This window comes from Streptopelia decaocto (assembly GCF_964273445.1).
Source record: "Streptopelia decaocto genome assembly, chromosome: 1".
NCBI lineage: Eukaryota > Metazoa > Chordata > Aves > Columbiformes > Columbidae > Streptopelia > Streptopelia decaocto.
The window spans coordinates 41,932,509-41,956,261 of NC_138663.1; the positions used below are offsets into that span (position 1 = coordinate 41,932,509).

A 23,753-nucleotide genomic window follows, 5' to 3' on the forward strand; every position below is an offset into this window, starting at 1 on the left:
TTTCAAATGGTCAACTGCTTACCCCATTTACATACTTACATTCCCATCCCACAGAGAGTTGTAACCAGCGTTTGCGTCCACCATCCACTCTTAAGAAGTTATTGAAAGGAGAAATCTGTCTGCTTCATTTTTTAAAATGTGGTTACTAAGAAAAGTGAGCTTTATTCCTGGACTGTTTTTAAAGAGGAAACTGCAGCCTAGCTGATGTGAGATTAAGTGCTATTAAACTCATCTCCTAGCTGAGTGTCCCTACAGAGTGCCCATGCCTCAGGTGGGGATGTAAGACTGCACAGCTCTGGGTCGTGCTTCATCTCACTGTGAAAGAGGCAGGCACACGTCATTTCTAGGCAGTGCTGGACTTTACCAAAGCCCTTCCATTTGGCTGTAACCAAAGAATATCCCTCCTCAGCTACTGTGACTTGCATATGTGTGGTTGAGGGCAATTTCTTAAATATAACATTGTTTTTCAGTGTTCTCTGTCAAGTCGTTTATTTTTCAGTTTTTTTTTTTTTTTTTTTAATGCAGGCCCACACGCCCTGACCATTGCTGTCTTTACACTCACCGGAATTGTGATTCTGGTTCTGATCATCTCTCTGCTGATTCTAAGGTACCAACTCCTTTGGCTCTCTGTTTGTCCTTGAACAGTTTTCCTCCTAGGGCAATGCCTTTGATCTCTCCTTGAAGAGCCATTCATTGGCTTACCTTACATACCTGGGTGGTTGCCTTCACTGTGAACTCTGTAGTTTATGCCAAGTAGTGTTTGCACCCATAGTGTTGTTATGTCAGGTTAATAATCAAGGGAGAAGATGCAGCAAGGCTCAGAGGTTTTGCATCTGCTAAAAAGCTCTGACTCCTATACATACACAGAAACATATATCTCAGACCAGTCTTGAGACTTTTTCCACTTACTGCCAATCTTTAGCTTACTTGGGGTTCACTTATGTTTCTTTAATCTATTGGTGACATAAAAGTTTAATCTAGAAAGAGGTCTTTGTCTTGAGTCACTGCAGGGATCAGAACACCACAAGGTTTTGGTGTTTTCTTTGCATGAATCCACCCTGTCTTTCAGTTTCCTCCAACCAGTCCAGCTTCCCGCATACCAACTTTTCTAACAGCAAGACTTTCATAAGTATAACACAGTTCAGCTTTATCATCATGGAAAAAGGAGAAATAGAAATCAATGATGTCTCTTTTTGCTGGAAGAGATGCCACACCATTTCCAAAGTACATGGTTTTCTTTAATATTAAAAAAGTGTCTTACCTGTGCATCTGTTTTCAGTAGCTCAGCATCCCTCTTTGTCACATATCAGAGAACTTCTGAAAAAGTGAGAAAATCAGGTCTTAATAGAACTTGATTAGAAACAGGTATTAACTAGGGTCTCTTATTTTGAGTGGACCAATGTGCCTTGCCAGCTAAAGCTTTTCACAAGGGAAAAATCCAAGAAGAAGATACACAACTCCTACACATCCATTTGTACTCAAGAAATGGAAGAGCTAATCATTGCCACATCTAAGCACTAACGTATAAACAGACAGGTAAAGTTTTTAGCGGCTATTATGAGAATTGATAAAAATTTGTCTGGAGACAGTTTGGACTTGTTGCAAAAGGTTCTGTACTCTTTCATATTTTCAGATGCACAAAATCTAAACATTCTGTTTAGCTTATTACATTATTATTGTATACATATCATTGCAATATTCCCAAACATCAAATACAGAAGAGATACCTGAGGATTTTTTAGCATAAAGCTTGCTCTTTTAATGTTAAAATAATAGCAAACTCCTTAACTGTAACTGTTACCAAAGATTGTGCCCCAACAACGGAAGGAAAAGAGAGACTCAGCCATGCAAATGAACAAAATGCCTCATTACTCCTTCTTTATCTCCCAGGTTCCTAGGATGCTTGAACTATCCCACAACTCCCTGTGTAGTTCTGACTGCTAAGTAAAAAATGCAAAGTCCCGAAAAACACATAACTAAATATTAGATCTAGCAGATTTTCATTCAGTTTGATATGTACTTAAACACCAGCTGATACCAGTTTGAATTGCAGTGCATCCTGGTGATACAACACAGTTTATGAGTTTGAACTGAGGAAAACAGTTCTTACCACAATTATTGGTCCCCCTTTTCTTACACATGGGAATTAAAATATGTTGGAAAAGGGAATATTTGTGTTCTTAGTCAATACCATGAGTTCTCCCATTGCAACATTTGTCAGGAGTCATCCGGGTGTTGGGGTTCCCCTGCAGTCTCTCCAGTCAGTCCTGTTTTTTTTTAATAGAAGAAGGACTTGCATGGGTAAGTGGGTAGTTTGATGAGTGCTAGTCCTCTTGCAACTTTTCTCTAAGACAGTGTCTGCTCTGAAGTTCTGCAAAGGAGATAGCAGTTTCTTTCTCCCTGTTCTGAGGGCTATTCTCTCATTTTTACAAAATGTGCAGAATACAAGGGACATGCACAAAAACACGTCTCATCTCAATACTCTTTGTTACCTTCTCTCCTGGCGTTGTATTCACACCAGCTCTTACCATCCAGTGTTGGTACCGGGACCTCCTTTGGTTCGCATTTGTTTGTGGGATCTCCCTTCAGAATACATTCAATAACACAAAGGAAAAGGCTATATAAAATCCAGACAGCCCTTTGTGCTTTTAATTGTTCTCACCTCCCTTGAGACTCTGGCAATTGCCTAACAGTTATTCTGCTATATCTGTTCTGTTCTTCTGCTGTGTCTATGGAATTAAATTAGTATTTAGGCTTTCCCAAAGCTTGAGGAATTATAGCAGCCTCAAAATGGAAAACTGTATGAGAGCCACAGGGCTTGTGCTCAAAACCTGTCTACCTGACACTTGATCCTTGTGTCTTCCTGACACTAGAAACTTCCCTGTCCTAATCTCCTGTTGTGGGTTTCAGTTCACTGGGAAGATATTCTGAATGAGTTTGCTCATTTTGCAGGAAGTACAGAAGAGATAATGAGCGTCGGTGGAAGAAATGGTCCCATATACCGCCTGAGGAAATTTTGCCTCTGGAGACCAGTGAGACAAGTTATGTTAGTTTGAAGGTAAGAGAAGCATCATGCCTGAAGCTGGGTCTGGGATTCTGTCTTCTAAAGACCATCAATGCTGGGGTGTTGGCATGCTCTGTTTACAATACAGGCTATGGATCTGGCAGAACTGGTATCTGGGGTGTTTTTTTTCTATTTTGATTTTTTATAACCCTCAATTGCTGTATGGAAGAAAAACTGGGATTATTCCCCATCTATTGCTTCCTAATAGAATACATCTGTTTCCCAACAATAAAGGTCATTTTGTGATGAGGGAAAAGGCTGGGTATTGATTTCCAGTCTCTCCCATGCTGGCAGTGTTACAACTTATTTCCCTGTGCTTTGTTATGCCTCTGAAACGCCCAAGAGCATGAAAGCAGCAGGTGGAGGCCACATCAGCCATGGGAGTGGCATGGATGTCCCACACTGTGGGACATAGTGTCACTCCCTGGAGAGAAAGGCTTATGCTTCTGTGCGTGGCACACACTGACATTATTTATCTTTCCAGACCTGCCAAATGGGGAGTGGGTGATAACTGCAAGCTAATTACTCTTCTTTGTTCTCAGATTGATGAAGATAAGAGACGTGACACCACCCAGAGACTGCGCCAAGCCAAATATGACAAGAAGGTAACCTGACTGCAGTGTACATACTCCCTTCCTTGGCTTAGGTGGGCTCTTTTGGGAGGAGGTTGTTCCTCTCCACAGACAATTCCGCCTCTCCTGACCTTGCAAAATTACTTGACCTTATGAAAGGAACAAGCCATTTATTCCCTATCAGGTGCTTTGCATTTTGCTTACTGATTAGAGGTAAAATATTAGACTCCATGGACCCCTAGCCTAGTCCAGAAGTGCAGAAGCAGAAAGAGATGGACCAGAAATCTGATGCATTTTGGTACTGACGAGATTCATGGATTAATGGAGGACAGGCCATCTACAAGGCAATTCTTGTGCATTCAGTAGAGCTACCCTGTTTCCCTGAAAAGAAGGCAGGGTCTTATATTAATTTTTGCTCCAAAACTCATTACTGTTTTGCATGTATAGCTGCCTGGACAAAGTTTAAATTGTCTTTTTTTTAATGAACTGTAACTAGGGCTTATTTTTGGAGCAGGGCTTATATTTTGAGTATCCTGGACAAATCCTGAAAAATCATGCTAGGTCTTATTTTTAGGGAAACAGGGAATCTGCTTGACTGAGATATGTTCATGTTGAGTTAAAATTTGCATCACTGACAGTTATAAATAGTTCCTGTCTATCTGGTAAATCTTTTGAAGGAAATATAACTCAGTTACTTATTAGCTGATTAACTGAAACTCCAGCAGCAAAACAGTAGGTAGGTGCTTCTTAACTGTATCTTTGTACAGAGTTATGTTGAAAAAGAAGGACAAATTGCTGTTGTACTAAACCGATGAATTTTTATCCACTTATTTTTTCTTCAGGTGGTGATCCTAAAGGATCTAAAAACCAATGATGGTAATTTCTCAGAGAAGCAAAAAGTAGAACTGAACAAGGTAACTGTTGCACATAGCAATTGGACAGTGCAGGGTGGGATGGAGTCTGTGAGTGATATCATTGCTTTCCACTGTCAATTCCAACAGCCATTTACTTGGGCATGTTTGTGAGGTGGATGGGTAATGAGTTCCTCAAAGGCTATTGCTTGATGAACTTTCTCTTTGTGTGTGTGATCTCATCACCAGTTCAGAGTCTGAAGTGTATGCCAGTGAAGCTGAGGATGAATAAAGTAATTCATGCTCAGTCATATGGCCTCGCTAAATAAATTTTTATAGCTGACACTAAAAGGCAGTGCACTCTTTTTGCTCATGTCATGGTAATTAATTAATAGTGAAATATTGTAGTTAAATCTTATTATTGAATGCCAAGTATAACCCTGTAAATATAAGTAACTCTCTGCCAACTTGTGCATACAGACTCTTCCAAAATGAGAGGTTAATTTGGCTGCATTACTGCATCTTTTTTGAATGGTTTGCCTTTTTACACAACACAGCTATACTGTGAATTCAATAAGCTCTAAAAACACCTCCCAGTAAACTAAAGTTGTCTATATAAATGGACAAAGTCCATAATATCATGCAGCATCATTAGATTTTTATTACTTGCTCATTTACCGACTGATTCACAATATTCTGTCACTCATAATGGCCATTCTGGTCAACTGGGAGGTTTGAGTACAGAGGCAATAACAGAGACCATAGTGACTTCTGGAATTAACTTGCAGTATCCAACTGCAGCCACTCTTATCTCCCTAATCCAGAAGGCTCTGGAATGACAAATGTCTTCAAGTACTTAGTTCAGTGCCTTTGTACACACTGGTTTAAAGGAAACTCGTACATCTTACCAGGCCCTGAGATAAAAAGCCATGTCACACAGGTAGCCTTGACCTGTGGTTCTGTACTAACAATGATGGCTTTTAAAAATAGATGCAATGTTTCTGCTCTAGCTCCTACAGATTGATTACTACAACCTAACCAAGTTCTACGGCACTGTGAAGATAGACACCATGATCTTTGCGGTGATTGAATACTGCGAAAGAGGTTCTCTGCGGGTAAAGAATTTTGCACATCTCCTTCCACTCCCAAATTATCAAATTTCAAAGTAATAAAAAAATCCCCATCTATATGTCTCTGGCCTTCATGCAGCAGCCGTGGACTGAGCAAGTGGTGGCAGCTTTTTGACTCCGAGTTCCCTCTCCCTTGCTTAGTTGTCTCCAGCCTTCTCCAGGTGCTGCTGCAGCTACCATCAGTTTGATGGTTCTCAGCAGCCAGAGGATGAGGCGCGGTGCAAGCAAGTAAAAGTATAGGCAGAGCTCTGCCCAGACAACAGCAACAGACAGTGTTTGTATTGTCTCCCCTCTTGGGAACATATAGGATATAACTTTTTCTTTATTTTCCAAGCCGTAACTGTTGTCTCTGCTGATGGCCTTGTGGACCTCACAGTGCCTTCAGAGTGTGAAAGGATAAAGAAAAGAATATATTCCATATTAATAAGGGACAAAGAATTTGAGTCTGGAATATGACAAATCCTACGCTGTAAGGGACAACAGCTCTTCATTTATTTTTTATAAAAAGAAATAGTAAATTTATGCCTGGCAAGAGTTATGGAAAGACTTGTGGTTTATTACTACCAATATTATTTCAGTGTGGTCTGCAGCTTCCTCACAAGGAGAGGAGGAGGGGCAGGCACTGATCTCTTCTCTCTGGCGACCAACAATAGAACCCAAGGGAATGTCAGGAAGATGTGCCAGGGGAGGTTTGGGTTGGACATTAGGAAAAGGTTCTTCACCCAGAGGGTGGTGGAGCACTGGAACAGGCTCCCCAGGGAGGTGTCACGGCCCCAAGCCTGACAGTGTTCAAGAAGTGACTGGACAACACCCTCAGGCACATGGTGTGAACTGTGGGGTTGTCATATGCAGGGACAGGAGTTGGACTCACTCTTCCTTGTAGGTCCTTTCCAATTCAGGACATTCTATGATTCTGTGATCATGAAGTAGTGACGACACCAGCTCTTCTGCAGGCACACATTGTCCCTGCTTCTGAGTTCATACAAACAGTCTCATCAGTAGCAGTGATTTCTGGAATAAACTCATAGCAAGGCAGCAAAATAACAGCTCTATCTCTAGATCTTTTCTTGTAAACTGTCCTACTCATGGAGGTTTACTTTTAGCAATGGAAACCATAGTGGCTGGAAGAGCTGTGAATGACTGGCACTTTTAAGATAAAGGAAAAACCTACTTTGAACTCATAAGGCCATGAGTAAATTGATAGGAAATTGACTGTGAGCACAGACCACAGAAATTCCTTTCCCTTCCTCTTGCACACCTTGCCCATTTCTGTCTCAGCTATTTTTCTTTATTAAAGACTCAGCTTTCAAAGCAAATTCACTATTTACCTTTAATTGCACAAAATATTTTTCATATTCCCTGTTTTCTGAGTCAAGTCTTACTCTAGTGCATGTACTCCCTACAAAAAATGAAGGCTACCTCTTTCACTCGCTTGTTGAAAGGGTGTGTGATTTAGATACTCATATCTCATCTCCTTTTCCCCTGGTCTCATTTAGAACCACTCTTTTCTTCTCTTCACAGGATGTTTTAAATGATAAAATCTCCTACCCTGACGGCACATTCATGGACTGGGAATTTAAAATCTCTGTCATGTACGATATTGCCAAGGTAAGTGGGCTGCTGACAGTGCAATGTTAATCAACCTGTCCTGTCTTGCAGAACAGATCCTCTGCACAAGGGCAGCTCTCAGAGTCTTCTCCTTTCCTTGCTAGAGGATGCATAACTTTCCACTCTTTCCTCTCCCAGGCATAGGTGTATGAGGCAGGAGGAGCCAGTGGCTCTCAAACTGAAGGAGGAAATGGGAGCCAGAGCTGTCTTTGGGCTATTTCTAAATAAATAAAGTATGCCCAAAAGAAATGTAACTCAAAGATCAGAGGGTTACAATCTGTTGACCAGTGGCTCTGATTGGTAGGGCCTGTGCAGTCACAAGACCCGCAAAACACGCTGCTCCCTGGCCTCAGGCAAGGCATATAAAGAAAAACTGTGTTTTTTCAAAATGCTGGAATTATTCCAATTTGTATCCAGAGACAGAATGAAGTTTTTCAAAATAAACTGCTTAATTTGCATCCTGATTTTCTCACTCACTAGAGTGAGAAACTGTAAACTAGAGCTATCCAATTCAGGCAGTTAGAGAAGAAATTCATCCTGTACAGAAATCAACACCGGTTTTCAGTAGCATTCAACATGTCCTTGTAGTAGGAAGACTCAATATGAACAGTAAAGGAAATTCTATTCTACATTAAAGACTTGTACCTGTTTAGCTGGTAGTTAAGGAACCTTTATAATTCACAGGTACAATAATTCATTATACCTTTGCAGGTAATGTAGAGAATTACCTCTGCCTTTTTGCTAGTGCTCAGCTGCTCTCCAATTCCTATCGCTGGTTTGCGGCTGGACAGTTCTTCCATTTCCCTACATGCATCAGTTCAGATTTGGTCTCCACAATGAATGACTCCACTGTGGCTGTTCTAAAGAGATATTGAAAATCTTGCTCTTTATTAAAGCCCATTTAATCCAAATTGTCACAGTTTGTTGGCCTTGTTAATGCCTTTCAAGTTGAGTTAACATTCAGCATTAAGTTTCATTTTAAATAGCAGCAGTGGAGTTTCCCTTCCTCCTTATAGCATATGAAAACACATGGTATTTTTTAACCCTTTGCAGTTTGCCCTCCGATGTTTCCTAAGAAAACAAGGATTAGTACTGGCTCTGTTTACGAAAAGGAGTGAGAAATTACAGTCTCTCTGAAGGGAGCAACCAAATGCCCAGTGACCGCACTGGGACTGGGAATTAACAATCAGTTCTTCCCTGCACTGTTGGTAATAGGGACAGAACATGGAGTCCAAGGATGGGTGGTACACCACAATTTTTCTGTGGAATGACTACTGAGCATTATTAGCCATGTTAGGCAGAAATGGTTCACAAAATCTTCCTGAAAACTTGTATGTACCTAGGAATATTGGGAAACTTACTGTCATTTGGATGATCTGCAGCCTCTGCTGTTCCTTGACCTGATGCTGTGTTGGAGCCTCTGGGACTTAGGCATTTCCATGAAGTTCTTGTATTGCTTTTCCCAAACCACAGCTTCCCAAGATCCAGGCACGCTGTCTTTTTTACTTGAGTGGCTTCTTGCTTTACATAAATCTCTTCATAGCCCTTCAGCTCCAGTTTCTCTCATCACAGCATCTGCCCTTTTCAAGCCCAGCTCCAGCTTTCCAGGCTGCTAAAATCGCTATGACCAGCTCCTGCAGTTCCTTTGCCTTCCTTTTGATATGGTTCTCCCCCTCCACACCACCACTTTCCTATACCCCGCTTTCACCATTGCCCAAACAGTCCTTAGATTTCGCTTATTCTTCATCTGGCAGAAAAGCTGCTGTATCAGTGTTTCTGAACAGAGGAGGTTGTATCATTTCTATTCCCTGGTACAGCCAGCCAAGCGGTGACTACTCTTTGAATGTCCCCTAGTCCACTAGAGGAGGTGGAGTAGCTGAAGGGGAAGCCCTAAATCTGCTCCATTTACTTCCCCCCCTACCCCTTTTTAGTTTTTTTTCCTATCTCTCCTCTCTCTAGGTCTGATGGCACCATCTGTAGCTACATAGATTTGGTTACATGTGACCAAAGAGCTTTGATAAAAGGTCTGTTAAGAAGGAATTGCAGAAATCAAGCATTGCAGTTATTAATGCATACACTGTTGTTGCAACACCATTAAATAAAGGGCTGCTGCAGGATATTGTGCAAGGGATTGTGATACTCTTGCAAGGCGTCAGGAAAAGTGTTTTCAGTCAGAACTAAAGCTTCAGAGCTTCGGAACAGAGGTTACAAGTATATGTCAAGGTTTTAGGAGCACTGCACTGACAGTCGTTATAAATTTTGAAAATCACATTGTGGGTTCTTAATAGGTTCTGTGTTTTCAGATAGGTGCATAGGATAGCTGGAAGGAAAGAAGAAAATGTTACCAGGCACATCGATAAGACTTCTGCTTCCAGAAACTGTAAACAAGAGATCCCTGGTATAAGGAAATTGGAATTATCTTTGCCTGCCATTCGATGCTGAAACTCATTAGGAATTCTGGTGTAGCGATGGGTGTATTTCCTGGCTGATGAAAGCAGGTGCTGGAAGAAGGCACAGCTGGAGAAATTAGGACTAAAAGTAGGCAAAACATATCCTGGATAGTGTCATCAGGAGTGCATGATAAATGCTGCTTAATCAAGAAATGTGTTCCTTCGATATAGCATGCACACAGTCTCTGTAAATTTTGGCATGGTCTAGATAGGTCCAGGATAACCAGTTTAACAACATTCTCCAGGGATTGCATCTCTTGCAGCCTGCTTGTGTCTCAGGCATACATCTACTGTGCCCAGAACTCAGCTCATATCTCAGTGATCTCCTGTAGCATTTGCTGATCCATTCCCAAATATGGGCACCAAATGAGAGAAAATTCAGCATCTCATACAGTGTATTCATGACCACATGAGCTATGTAAGCCTGCTTAAATTTTATCTACCAGTTAACATACAAGACTATGAGCTATACATGTATGGGTCTAAGTGGAAGACCATTCAAAGAAACTAAACAGATATGATGTGCCTGTTCTGGCTTCCACAGAATATAGATTGTGCTTCATATACTGAGATACAGAAAAGAGGACAATAGGAAGAAAAACAACCAGCAGTAGGCTATAAGTAGGTGTGAACTTAAGTAGTTCAGAAGAGAGAGATGAAACAGAATAAACAATAGCAAGAGGGTGCAAATTAGCATGCCTACTCCCTTCTTCAGTTTACGCCTACTTACTAATGTCCTTTTCCTGCTATGCCTCAACGCCGGCCCCTTCTCATGTATTGCATTGTATTCAAGTGTCTTAGATGAAGTGAGATCAATTCAGAGGTGACGAGCAAAAAGGGGCAAACTATGCACCGTTGTCTGCTTGTGTGTTGTGAATCAGGAATCTGAATGTCTGGAAATATAGCTGAAACTGCATCAGCCAGTCCTCGTGGTGCCCACTTCCAAGTTTAGCTCATGGATAGCTGATGTGTATTGACCAGTACAGAGAAAACGATAGTAAGTCAGGTTAGAAGAGACATTTATGGTTGTCTAATCTGATCCTCTACATTATATGAGCCTTGGTGCATCATCTAACACTCTCTGCATTGACCCCTCTTTAGCCCTCTGCTTTGCAGAAGAGGATCTGCTGCAGTATTTCTGAATGAAGTTTCTGGTGTATAGTAATCTTCAAAGACAATACAGACATAAAAAGCAATTCCTCTCACAGCTATGGTGTCTATTGGATGAATGTAGCTGGAAGTACTTTTTTTGTGTGACATTCCAACAAATCTGTACTAAATTTACAAAAAAATAGTGCATTTATTGCAAGTGAAATCAAAACTTCTGAGGAGGAAATAAATTTTCCTATTTCCTTAGTTGTGCTCTAATCTTATCAAAACCCAAGACACTATGTCAGACTTTTGTTAACTAAGTGGAAGGATGGTCTTCCATGACATGATCCTTTTAATGATCCATGTCCTCATATCTTAACATTGACTGTTTCTGTCATCTTGGAAAATCTCCTCTGTAAAATAATATTTGTTTCTCTCCATGACAGGGAATTGTGGTTTATGCATATTAGTTGCTGATGAAGGACATTTAATTACTTAGACAGATATCACACGAACACTTCACATTCTTATTGACTCTGGTAACAGCTGAGTGTCTCACACATAGTCTTGCTTTCTTCCTCTTTTATTATCAACCACAGGGGATGTCTTACCTGCACTCAAGCAAAACTGAAGTCCATGGTCGACTCAAATCCACAAACTGTGTAGTAGACAATCGTATGGTAGTGAAGATCACAGATTTTGGCTGTAATTCAATTCTGCCTCCAAGGAAAGGTAAAAACAGTACCCAGCTGGACTCTCCTTCATGGTTTCCAACCCAATGGGATTTTCTTATCTTAATAGTCCAGTAGGGCCTATCTACATCTTGTATATAGAACAAAACATACAATACGATTTTGTTTCATGTAGCAGCCATCATACAAGTGATATCTGAAAACACTATCTTACCTTAAATAACACAATGAAAGAGAATTATTGGTAGATAAAAATTTAGGCAGCATAGGTGAGAAGGGGAGGAAAGGTGATTTTTCAGCTTATAGGTTAGCAAACAGAGATTTCACATGTGGCTGAGATGCAAGAAACATTTTCAGCATCCAAGGCCTTCATGCAGACAACTCTCTTCAGCAGTAATGCTGAACTTGTGTGAAGAAAAAAAGTAGTTAAGTACCACATGATTTTGTCATTGATCAGATGCACGTGTTAGCACAGTGCTCTGTGATTTAAACATTAACACTTGTGACTGATCATCCTTGAAAAAATCTGTAATGATATGCAATGATAACCTTAATGTTTTTCATTCCTTAGGTAGGAATCTAGAAATATATGTTCAATCAGACTGGAATAACTTTGACAGCTTTTCTTCATATTTTCTATTCATCTCACATTTATAGGACATTTCTGCATAATAGAGCACTCTTTTCTGCTCATCTTTTCCTTCTTACTTGATCTCTAATGAAAAGACAAGCCCATCTGAAATTATGTCATCTGAATCTGTATAGTAGAGCTTGGGGCATAATAAGCACGGCACTATGCCATAACTCTAGTATATGATCTTAGAAGAAACTGTGTTTGTAACTGAGTTGAGAGAAAATTTTTACATTCAGACAAAAACATGCTGAAGACTAGCAATTAGAACATAAAAAAGAGTAAGAAAATTGCACTGAAGGTAAATGTTTTATTATTTCTTCATTCTACAAGTTTCATGTTTACATTTATATTATTATTACATTTTAAAGCATTTGTTTTCTTTCATTGCTCATAAGATAAATGCTTTGACAAGGAGCCTCAAAATTTCTGGCCACTGGATTTCTTTCCTTGAAGAAAACTTAAGGTTTCACAAGAGATCTACAGATTCATTGTGGCTGGATGTTGCACCCTGATATCATAACACTGTGTTCAGGGTCACTGTGTCCAGGTCACTGTTATGATACATCACCAGCATGTCAGAACAAACTGTCATACCATGGAAGCGTTCTGGTTTTGAGGTACAATGGTGCTTGTTGCACTAGGAATACAGATTAATATTTTCTGTAGAAAGAAAGTGGTTATGAGCAAGTAATATTATGTCAGGCTCAAAACCACTTGAGAGTTATTTCAGTAGATTCATGATACCAAGGCTGCTGGGAAATATTACAGCCTTCCCATCTGACATCTTGTATAACAAAGCCCATGCATCTAGCTCAATAATTTATGGCTCAGCAATTTTTTTATAGCACTGGCATTCTTTGGTCTTATACAGATGCATAGGCTGTTTCTAAGAAGCCCATGAAAGGTAGCCATGAAAAGCAAGTTCATTGCCAGTAACCGTAAGTCTTCTGGAGGTGTGAGGGTCTTCATCAACAGTAGAAAATAGTAGTGTCAGCAAACCCCAGACAATAGCAAACTACTGCATCAGAGGTTTATCTAACCTGTACTGATGTCAGCTTATCAAGAAAGAAATGCTAAATTTGGAAACAAACAGTACCAGTGGGCTCTGTTTGATATGGAAAGAGTAAAAGGAAATAACACTATAGGCAATGGATGCTCTGAGAAGGATCACCCTTTTTCAATTATTTCTCTCCTTTCCCCCTTTACCTTGTCCCCCATTGTCATCTGGATCTTTAGACCTGTGGACAGCTCCTGAGCATCTCCGCCATGCTGATGTATCTCAGAAGGGTGATGTGTACAGCTATGGGATCATCGCTCAAGAAATCATCCTACGCAGGGAAACCTTCTATACTGGACACTGCCAAGACAACAAAGGTAAATCCACAATTTTCTCCTCCATTGCAGCCTTCCGGGATGGTGTAGCTGTAACTAGCCCCTTCTCCACATCTTGTGAAAGACACTGTCTTGATAGTTGCTTGAACTGTGTGATGGATGAAGAGCCTGTTTGAAGGATCCCACTGTGGGGGCAAATGTCGTTATTCTTTCTGTAAATGAAGTTTGCATTGAGTTTTCTTGCCCTTTCTCCTTCCTCCTCACCTTGGCCACAGCACTAAAAAAGTTAACATTACACAGTGCTCTCCATGCTTACTGTAACATTTAGAGGCCACAAAGGTTTTTCTATTATGAGTTGTGCACAATATATAATAGTTCACTCATATTAGGCATCGTAAATCAGAAACGTCAACGCAGAACAACAAAAACTCAGCAGCATGACACTTGAGCAGCTGGCATTTTAAAACTGGCAATTCAGACTTTTTCAAGACTGTCAAAATTAACTTTAGTCATTTAGCTTCTGTCAGAAAAGGCATCTCCTCCTGTAGTGCATCCATTAAACCCCATTTAATGCATTTTGTGACATTGTTTTTCAGTGGCTAACAGCCCAGTCAATCCCAGTTCCCAGAATCCAGGCATGATTTTATATTAGAACTGACATAAAAGCATGTGTGGGTTTGGGATTTTCCTAATGACAGTTACCAACAACAAGTTTAGACATTGTCTTTACCTCTGAGTCATTCTGATAGATCCGCCTCACAGTTGTTAAAACATCTAGAGCAGCAGCTGGACAGCCTAATAGCTCTTTTCCTGAGTTACATTTGAAAATAACTTCTGGGGCATGTTCCTCATCCTACATTATTGCAAATCTACGTTCATATTTGTGGAAACACAGTATTTCACATCACCAACTTTTTAATATAAATGTAGACCTAGAAGAGATTAGAAATGCCTGTTGCCCAAACAAACTTGTCAGGACTCCATGGTAGATAAGACAGAGAAAATAAAAGTCTTTCTATTCTTTTTCTTGGGAAGAGGCAGCACAATCCTCATGAATGCAACGATTTTACAAATATTGCCAAAATAGATGGAGAAAGGAAAGAGCAATGTTTTTCCATGCTCATTTGGATTTCAAAGCAAATCCATAGCAAACTATATTATTTTAACTATTTGTTCAGTAGTTACAGTACTTCTGTGTTATGTAGATGGTTATTGAGTTAGCCTCAGATACAGCGTTGTTTCTGGGCTTTTCTGAGATATGGTGGCATCCTCACAGCTCTTTGTTTGACCCTGGCTGTCACAGTCACAATCTTGTTCCTTGTTTTAACTTTTACCTGTTTCTTAACACTGCATTTTGCCATCTTAGAAAGATTGTCCCTTTCAAGTAGCATTGGGTTAATCCATCCAACTGAAAGAATTTTTAGCACCTCTAGGTGCTGTTGCTGGGGATGATCAGACACTGCATGTTTAGTAAGATGGCAATAGGCTTTACTGGGCCTGAAGCCTGTTTGGTAAATTTGGATTCAATGTAGCTTAAAAAATGTCTGCTTTGTAAACTTCAGTTGAAATTTAAGTTTTTCATTCAGTGAGGAGATTGCTTCCTCCCCAAAGCTTTCTCCTTAGAAGCATTAGTAGACGTCCAACATATATATTGCTGATTTAATGGCTTCTAGTATTATGCTTGATTTTTGATTATGCTATTTGAATAAATGTGTTCAGGCTAGTTTCAGCAGTTCAACAAATTTCACGTACCAGAAAGAAGGATTCATTCATTAGCCAAGATAAGGCAGCAAGATGGTGGATCATACTTATTCAAATACCTTTGGATTTTGTTTGTGGCATTATCTAACTTTGGGAGAGAGTAGCTCAAACTTGGGATGACCATTAATTCACAAATATCTAAGATACAAAGAGGGGAAAAGAATACCAAATTAGAGTCAACAATAATGGGCAAAGAAATGTCCCTGTTGCATGTTAGATTCATTTGGTTTTTAAGTCTCCTGCAGATAGTCTGTCAATGGCCAGTTAATCTCTGATCAGATAAGTTAATCTCTGCAAGTTAGAAGACACAATATTGGTATTTCAGGACAATAGATTTAACCACTCCAGGACTATGTTCAGCAGCAGCAAGGACTATGTTCAGTGACTTAGGAAAATTAAACTCAGCTTCCAGGTAAGCCCATTTTCTTAATCTGCAAATATGTATCTATCAACTTAACATGCAATAGTATTGCTACTAATGAGAGAAAATAAGTCCCCAAAAGATGATGGGCATACAGAAGTGGATTTCTAATGTATAGAAGTAACTAGATCACAGTCCTCTTCACTGACTTCTCCGCAAGACAGCTGTTAGGCCAGCTGGTTTCTCCACTCTGCTGCAGAAACACTTCATTCCCTGCGCAAGGCTGTGAAATCCTGTCACGTACCAACTCTCAGTTCAAGCTGCCTCCTTGTTCCACCACTTTCTGCCACCAGCTAATTGCAGTGTTGCTAATAGCTGCTGTTCCTTCCGCTCTCAGGTGTGTGTGCAGCATGGAAACCCAACACATTCCTCTTGCATACATGAGACTTACATAGATTCTACTTTCAGCCAACAGAAGACTTTTCAGAAGTCTCTCCACTCCATTTGGGAGCCTTGAGTCTCCCACTCCTTCTCTAGTCTGTAATTTTGGTACCACGAAGCTGGAAGCTACTGCATCTTTTTAGGGTGAACACACATGTTGGGCACACTTAGGCATCCCTAGCTGCATGTACCACCACAATTACAAACCTTCCTCATCTCATTATATGCTTCCTCCAGTAAAATTGTCCCCCCAATATAATCAGACAATATTAATAAATGTGTTTCACACTTCGTCACAGACTCCTTACAGTTTCTTTTCCCCAGAGGTAAAAGATTGCTCTTCTTTTTTAACTCCCTCTGTCTGAAACTCTTGAGGTCTGGAGGAGAAGGACAAGGAAAGATATCTTTGCTTTAGCTCTCACTTACTGTGCTTAAATCAGTTCGTGCAAATGCAGCCTGCATTCTGGTGCGTTCAGAACCCAAATAATTTTCAGATTTCATGGATTTAATGAATAAGAGTACAGATGAGCTAACAAATGCAATGTTTTTAAACCATATACACTAATAGCCTATTTTTAAGGAAGAACAGCATCTGCAGGATGATTACAACTGCTCTGATGGGAGTTGTGTGTCTCCACACTTTTGCTCAAGTTGCAACGGGCTTTTCACATTGTTTTTTACTATAGCTATACTTCATGCTGAGAGGCACGCTAATAATGCCTAACATTCATTTGGGAAGATGCCATAACCATGTCTACCGTGACCAATAAATATTAATGTACATTCCTATTCATTTTGCTTTCAGGAGCCTTCATGCCAGCCCTGATTTGATCTTGTGCCATATATTTAGAAAACCTCCAAAGTTGAAATTCACATCAAAATGAGAGAACTGTCTTCAAAGCTTCTCTTTATACATAATTTGTAACATCACAGGACGCTATCCACAAAAAATGTCCTTCTTATGTTTTCTTTTGTTTAAAACTTTGCATCTTTTTCCTGTGCAGAGAAACTTTACAGAGTGGAGAGCGGCAAAGGAGTGAAGCCTTTCCGACCAGACCTGTCCTTGGAAACAGTGGGAGAAAGAGAGATGGAAGTAAGCTAATAATTAACTAAGCCATTTTCTGGGTGAAGGATGGAAGTCCTGGCCAAACTAGAGCTCATGATCATGGGAGGATGAAAGCTATGCACATTTTATGCCAAATGCCCTAACCTCATGGGAAAAAAACGGTATTCTATAGTTGTTAGCAGTTAAATGAAATGTAACTCATGAATATTATTTCACTGGAAAGAAATGGATGCTTATCTGGTGCCACTCTTCTGACCTATTTTAGATAGCTTTAAGATGGGATGAATCACACCTCAAATATACCTCTCTCCACTGATTATATGGCCTCTAAGGCTTCTTGCTCAGGTGAAAATATCTGTATTGCAGACATCCACATATTCAGCAATGAAGCCTGTTCTTCTTGGCTGAATCACCAGTTTCAGAAAAACTGCAAACTCAGGATATTGGAAATATAATTACCACAGCATTTACCTCCATGTCAATAACTGTATCTGACACGAGCTGCAAGACTGGATCCATTTACTTGCCATTCATTTATGAATGGCAAATTCAAGTTAAGATCATGTCACTAGTCACCACAGAGTTAAGATGCCTGCAATTAGTGTCCTAACCATAGATCCAAACCAGTTAGTCACACATATTAATATTTTGCTGGTCAAGAGTAACAGGAATTCCCTAATGAACTAGTGCTGTTTAGCACTGTTATCCTTCTGTACCCATTACTCAGGTGGACTTTTCTTAAATTTTTGTTCGAAGGTGTATACACTAGTGAAGAGCTGCTGGGAGGAAGATCCAGAGAAAAGGCCTGACTTTAAGAAAATTGAGAGTACTTTGGCTAAAATATTCAGGTGAGCAGCAGGGTCTCTGTTTTTTAAGATGATCCCAACTTCTCCTAAGTGTTAGAAAGCTCAGATTTTTATGTATGTAAGCTGATATGATTATGATTCAATCAGTGGAAAAATTGAGTGTCTTCACTTAGATCCTCCTTTATTCTTTGCAGAAAAGTAGGTGAGCACATGTATATGTATGCATACATGTGTGTACTTGAGCATCCGTGCATGTATTAGCTGTGTGAGGGTACGACAATCACCATACCTCAAATTGGTACATTGTGAAAGTAGCAAGCTGGTTAATTAGAGACTTAAACAATTCAAGTAATTTATCCCTGTCTCTAGTCAAGAACTGGATAGTGACTCATGTCATCTTAGTTTCAGGAAATGAATGCACATAAATGTTTAGAGGATGATTAGAAAGTATGGATGAGCTGGGTTGTGCCATAAATGAGTTTGGACAGTCCCAAATTAAGCTGACTAGAAGTGCTGGGTTGTAACTCACCAGAAGTATTAATTACAGGGTTTTGTTGGTATAAAGTTGTGGGATAATCAGGGCCATAGCTGGATAAGCCCTGTGGGGTTATACAGGCCTTTCACCTGGACAATGCTGCATTGTTTCTACAGAGTTTGGTCTGAATTAATTATTTTGGATATTCAAACAGTAAGCGTTTAATCACTTCTTTTGGGAAATTGCTTCCCAGTTTTTAAAGCTCATCAAGAGACCTCAAAAGTACTCGCATAATTTTACACTTTACACGTGCAGAAACACAACTTCACTATGCAAAACTGAATGTATCAATTGAGTAATCTCACTGCAGCTGAACAGAAAGCTGGTTCAGCTCCTAAGCCTCCATCTTACAAAAGCAAAGAGGTTGCTTCTTGCCACATGGAACACGGTGCTCTCCTCATGGAGAGTCTAAGATGGTGCACTCCTGACATAAAGATTTGTTTAAAGTAAGAGTGGGTTTAAAGTCCAGTTGGGTACAACACTGATCTGACTTTTCCAGTCAGCCTGGCTCAATCTACTTTCAGACGGCTTCAGCGAGTGCAGGCTGCCCAGACACACAGGGGTTATGAGTGGTTTGTGTTACCATCCTTCTGCTTCCAGGAGTTGGTAGGCTGGGATCTTCAGGATCTCATGAGCAAAACTAGCCCAGGTGCTGCTAATTGTTCCATTGAATTGTTATGTTTTCTACACAGGCAGCCCCAAATTGTCTTAATCCTTCTGGCTGAAGAGCCCATCTAAATGTTATATGCAATTTTCTAGCTACCATCTTTAGCTTCCTCTCAGGATTTGAGCTTGTCAGTTACTTTTTACAAATGAATGTTCATGGGTTACCCAAGGTAACTTGGATTTGACAGTATTAACAGGGCTGGGTGATTTAAGTGTGTTTTAAGAATTACTAGCTCCAAGTGACGAGTGCGGATCACAGACTTTCAATCCATATACATAAGCCCTCCAAGCAAGGAGAAGCATGATGCACTTGAAGCACTTTGCATCCTAACTACATGAAAGTCAGACACTGGAGAAGTTTTCCATTGCTCCTTTTTTGCCTCTCTCAAAAATGTGCTTCCACCAACCTTTCCTGTTGGCTCCTGTGCATTTCTGTTATTTGCAGTAACTACCATGGCCAGAGCAATGAAAGCTACATGGATACCCTGATCCGGCGGCTGCAGTTGTATTCCCGGAACCTGGAGCACCTGGTGGAGGAAAGAACAGAGCTATACAAAGCAGAGCGAGACAGAGCAGACAGGCTTAATTTCATGTTACTTCCAAGGTAACTGGCCAGGAGGATTTCCACTGGCATTATATTCACATATATCACCCAATTCTTGGAGAGTGGAGGTAGGATTAATAGTAATCTTCTATTTCCTTCCCCTCTAATCTGATCCTGCTAGTGAGGAAAGAAGAAGCTGTCCCTGAGGTCTCCCTCCACCCTATGGTGGACTTTCATACCAAAATGGTAGTGGGACCTTCCTCAACCTGCCTTCACATACAGGATCCAAGCACAAACCTCTTTTACCACTGCCTTCCTGGGAACACATAGATCTACAGTGATCCCATATCACAGAGTTCTGTTCTGCTCCAGGACCTTGCTAGGTAGAAGAAGTGCAAGAGTGCAGTCCATATTCAGGTTGGGGTTTAGCAATACAACAGAGGGGCTGAGGTGGGCTGGGCTAGACTGGGCTAGATGGATGCTTCAGAGCATGGTATAGGACAAGTATTATGGATATTATAATGTGGGTAATACCAGTAATTTTGGTATTGTATATATTTGGAATAGTAAAACTATCCTGGTATGTTGTTACTAGTTTCAAGGGTATTTAAGTAGTTGGGGTATTGATTTTGTGACTCAACATTAAAAAAAAATCATCTGTTCAATCCAGAGTTTCAGGGAAAATTTGAAATGATCTGGCTATGTATACTGTGTGATAAAGAATCCATGTTTCCTTCCGCTCTTTGTTGTTCCTACCCCTCTATTATTGTCTTATTGCAGATGTAACACAGCATTTTGCGACACCTATAATTTTTTGGCTGTCTTTCGGTTATTCTGTTCTAATATCACCACTAGGAACAGATATTTTTCTGGATTTAGAACGGCATGAAAATGAAGTCCATCTGAATAGATATTGACAGTCATGGTATTGAATTTTTGTTCCATAAAATTATCAGACTATAACATCTCATCTGAATCAGGATGAGGTAATGTAATTATCAGTAGAATGTAGTCTACATGTTAGAAGTTTCAGAATTTCAGTTTTAAATTTGACTCAATATCCCTATTTCTGACCTTAGCCAAGAAGCTCAGTTTCCTGTGCCTCATTTTCCTCATGGCTATTAACACACTTGGATTTTGTAAGGCTGTAGTGCATTAATTAACATTAGTAAGTGCTTTGAGGTCCCTGGCTAAAAGGCATTATGGGCATCCAAAATGTGATTGCAGTGGCAGTTTTCAGCACACTATTTGACATTTCCTACATAGAAAGCAATGATGTGATTGGGTTGCATGAGAAAATACCTTTAATATTAAACACAGACTACTTATCTGTCTTCCTGCCTTTTCTGTTTCCACAGGCCAGTAGTAAAGTCTTTGAAGGAGACTGGCCTGGTAGAGCCAGAGCTATTTGAAGAAGTCACTATCTACTTCAGTGACATTGTTGGCTTCACCACACTCTGCAAATACAGCACCCCTATGGAGGTGGTAGATATGCTGAATGATATCTACAAGAACTTTGACCACATTCTTGACCATCATGATGTTTACAAGGTGATTAGCTGCACACTTTTGCTCAGTTAACAACCAGGGGACACACAGATTAAATTGGATGATGTGGTAGATTTGGGAATCTGCCTTCCAAGCAAAGACAAAAGAGAGAAAAACAGGTCAAGATTACCTCATGTCAATATGCTGGAATGCTGGGTACAGTTATAAACACTCATACACCAAAAAAGTGTCAGCTACCTTAAACTAATCAGTCTTGCTGTCCAGGGAAGAAATGTTTAACTATGAACCAGAGGATCTGATAAACTTTATGCTTTTAACTAAATATGGATTTTGCTGTGTCTGCAGGTAATGAGTTCTAATTTTGTTTCCACAGGTAGAGACCATTGGTGATGCTTACATGGTGGTGAGTGGTTTACCAAAGAGGAATGGCAACCGGCATGCAGTGGACATCTCCATGATGGCTCTGGACATCCTCAGCTTCATGGGATCTTTCGAACTGAGACATCTGCCGGGTCTGCCTGTTTGGATTCGCATTGGAATTCACTCTGGTACACAGTAGTGCTAGATCAACAATGACGATGTTGTTGCCTTGTTTTTGAACAGAACAGACATTCATAGAAGATCTGGTAGTACATCATACATGATTGCTCTCCTCATGAAGAATCAGGTTGAAAACAATGTACCCAGAGGAAGAGCAACAGAAGTAAATAAGCCACTGTTTTGCCTCCCTGTAGTGAAATAACCTATACCAACTCATGCATAGTTTAAGTGAGTAGCTAGGAAAAGCAACTGCCATTGTTCCTGGCATGATTGAGCCTGTTGTATCAAATAAGCCTTTGCAGATCGCTCCTCCCTGACCAAACTGGCAATCGGACATGGCCAGATATGTTTGTCTGGACACATCATGCAGGACTGTGTTTTATGATTTTGGAGGAAAAAGTTTTGACAAGTCTATGTGGGAAGTAATGTTTTAATTAATCCATAAAATAATTATTCTCAAAGGGTAACTGCAGATAGATAAAGCAGATAGCTCCCAAGTACTTTGGGAAATTTTATCTTTTCATTTTTGTTTGCTTCAACAACCACCTGAACAGCAGCTGCCAGGGGAGGAACTGAAAGTGACTGAGGCACTGGAAAACCCTTTGAGGCACCACTATGCACCCCTCCATAATGAAGCTTATTTTCTTTTCCTCTTCCTTCCAAAACTGACAGTTAGTAACTGTATTTTTCTCTGCACAAAAATAGTGTTTAAATACAACCAGTAATGTGCAGTAATGTCCTTTTTATGGTCTTATTGGATTATGCAAGACTAACAGAGCAAGGCTTGGTTTGAGGTGGTAGGGGAGACCATCAGATACCTGCGGAAGTGAGGTACAGAGTGTTGTCATCGGTGGGGAATGTGGAGCTCCAGCGGGTACCGCACTGCTCTGCAACAGTGGGACACCTTCCAAACAAATAGTGTCTTGATCCACCTTTTATTTTTTTTTCCTCTGCATCCCATTTCTAGGTCCATGTGCAGCTGGTGTGGTCGGAATAAAAATGCCTCGTTACTGTTTGTTTGGAGATACAGTGAACACAGCTTCACGGATGGAATCCACGGGCTTGCGTAAGGATTTAATTTCAGCTGTCAGGTTTAACAGAACCAAAGGGTTTTGGTCAGTTTGTGACTGGAGTATCTGTTTTCAGCTGAGAACAAGTTATTATCAGCTCACAGAAGTTTTAACGATTAAGAAGCCCCATTTATTTTGGTTACCGATTGTTTCACTGTCCTGCTGGGCAATGAAGAATTGTTCTTTGTTCATGCTTCAGTGCTGGTAACTGGGAGGACGGAGGCTTGTTCGCTGGCTGAGTTCCTCTGGAAGATATGATACTTATGTGTCTGAGGTTTAATTTTACTCTATGAATGGCAGATTTGAGTTTGACATAGAATTGTATTACAGCTCGGTTGTGTAAATATGCTGACTGTCTATTTTAAGTTGAAACAATTATGTCTTCAAGTTCACCATTAGGGAACTGTGCCAAGAGGCAGTTTGTGTTCCTTCTGCCCATATTCTTCACATGACTATTCTCTGTGTAGGATACCCCCAATTAGCCTTTTTCCTTTTGGCATCTAAATACTACGGATACCATGGTCACATGTATTTCAGATCAGTGGCTGTACCAGCTATTCCTCCCTAGATACAATGCTATGTAGTGAGGTCAGGTTTTCTGTACAGCAATGTAATTGATTCTCATTTAATTTGACTCTCAGAATTCATGTTGATAACAATTGGATGAGCTTTTGCTATAGCACCAGTTTTCACATACACTTAATACAATTATGTGGTACATTTCCAGATTGAGCTTTCATTGTGTCTTCATTTTTTAGCTCTAAGAATTCATGTCAGTGGTTCCACTATTAACATCCTGAAAAGAACAGACTGCCAATTCCAGTATGAAGTGAGAGGAGAAACATACTTGAAGGTAACCTTTCCTATGTACATGCACGAACACAGAGAAGAGGGGATAGTATAAAAGTACTATACAGCTAAAAGTACCCCACAACTTAATTAACAGCTGGGGAACAAGGGTTACAGATCAATTGGTATCACAGTCTCTGGTGGTTGAAAACACTTCTATAAAGACAGGGCAGACAGAGC

The 23,753-nt window shown here is 40.2% G+C and overlaps 1 protein-coding gene across 1 annotated transcript in view; it reads left to right on the forward strand.

Moving 5' to 3' along the window:
* The window catches only part of GUCY2C (guanylate cyclase 2C), a gene marked incomplete at both ends in the record, with an annotated part of 46,617 nt that overhangs the window by 20,564 nt on the left and 2,300 nt on the right, over positions 1-23,753 (forward strand). Inside the window, 15 exons of the mRNA XM_082047507.1 lie at positions 526-607; positions 2,953-3,058; positions 3,607-3,669; positions 4,479-4,550; positions 5,498-5,602; positions 7,139-7,225; positions 11,367-11,499; positions 13,330-13,467; positions 16,993-17,081; positions 17,811-17,902; positions 19,507-19,665; positions 20,964-21,156; positions 21,488-21,662; positions 22,622-22,720; positions 23,483-23,577. Coding sequence (XP_081903633.1) covers positions 526-607; positions 2,953-3,058; positions 3,607-3,669; positions 4,479-4,550; positions 5,498-5,602; positions 7,139-7,225; positions 11,367-11,499; positions 13,330-13,467; positions 16,993-17,081; positions 17,811-17,902; positions 19,507-19,665; positions 20,964-21,156; positions 21,488-21,662; positions 22,622-22,720; positions 23,483-23,577 — 1,688 coding nt within the window. The remainder of the gene's footprint in view (positions 1-525; positions 608-2,952; positions 3,059-3,606; positions 3,670-4,478; positions 4,551-5,497; positions 5,603-7,138; positions 7,226-11,366; positions 11,500-13,329; positions 13,468-16,992; positions 17,082-17,810; positions 17,903-19,506; positions 19,666-20,963; positions 21,157-21,487; positions 21,663-22,621; positions 22,721-23,482; positions 23,578-23,753) is intronic.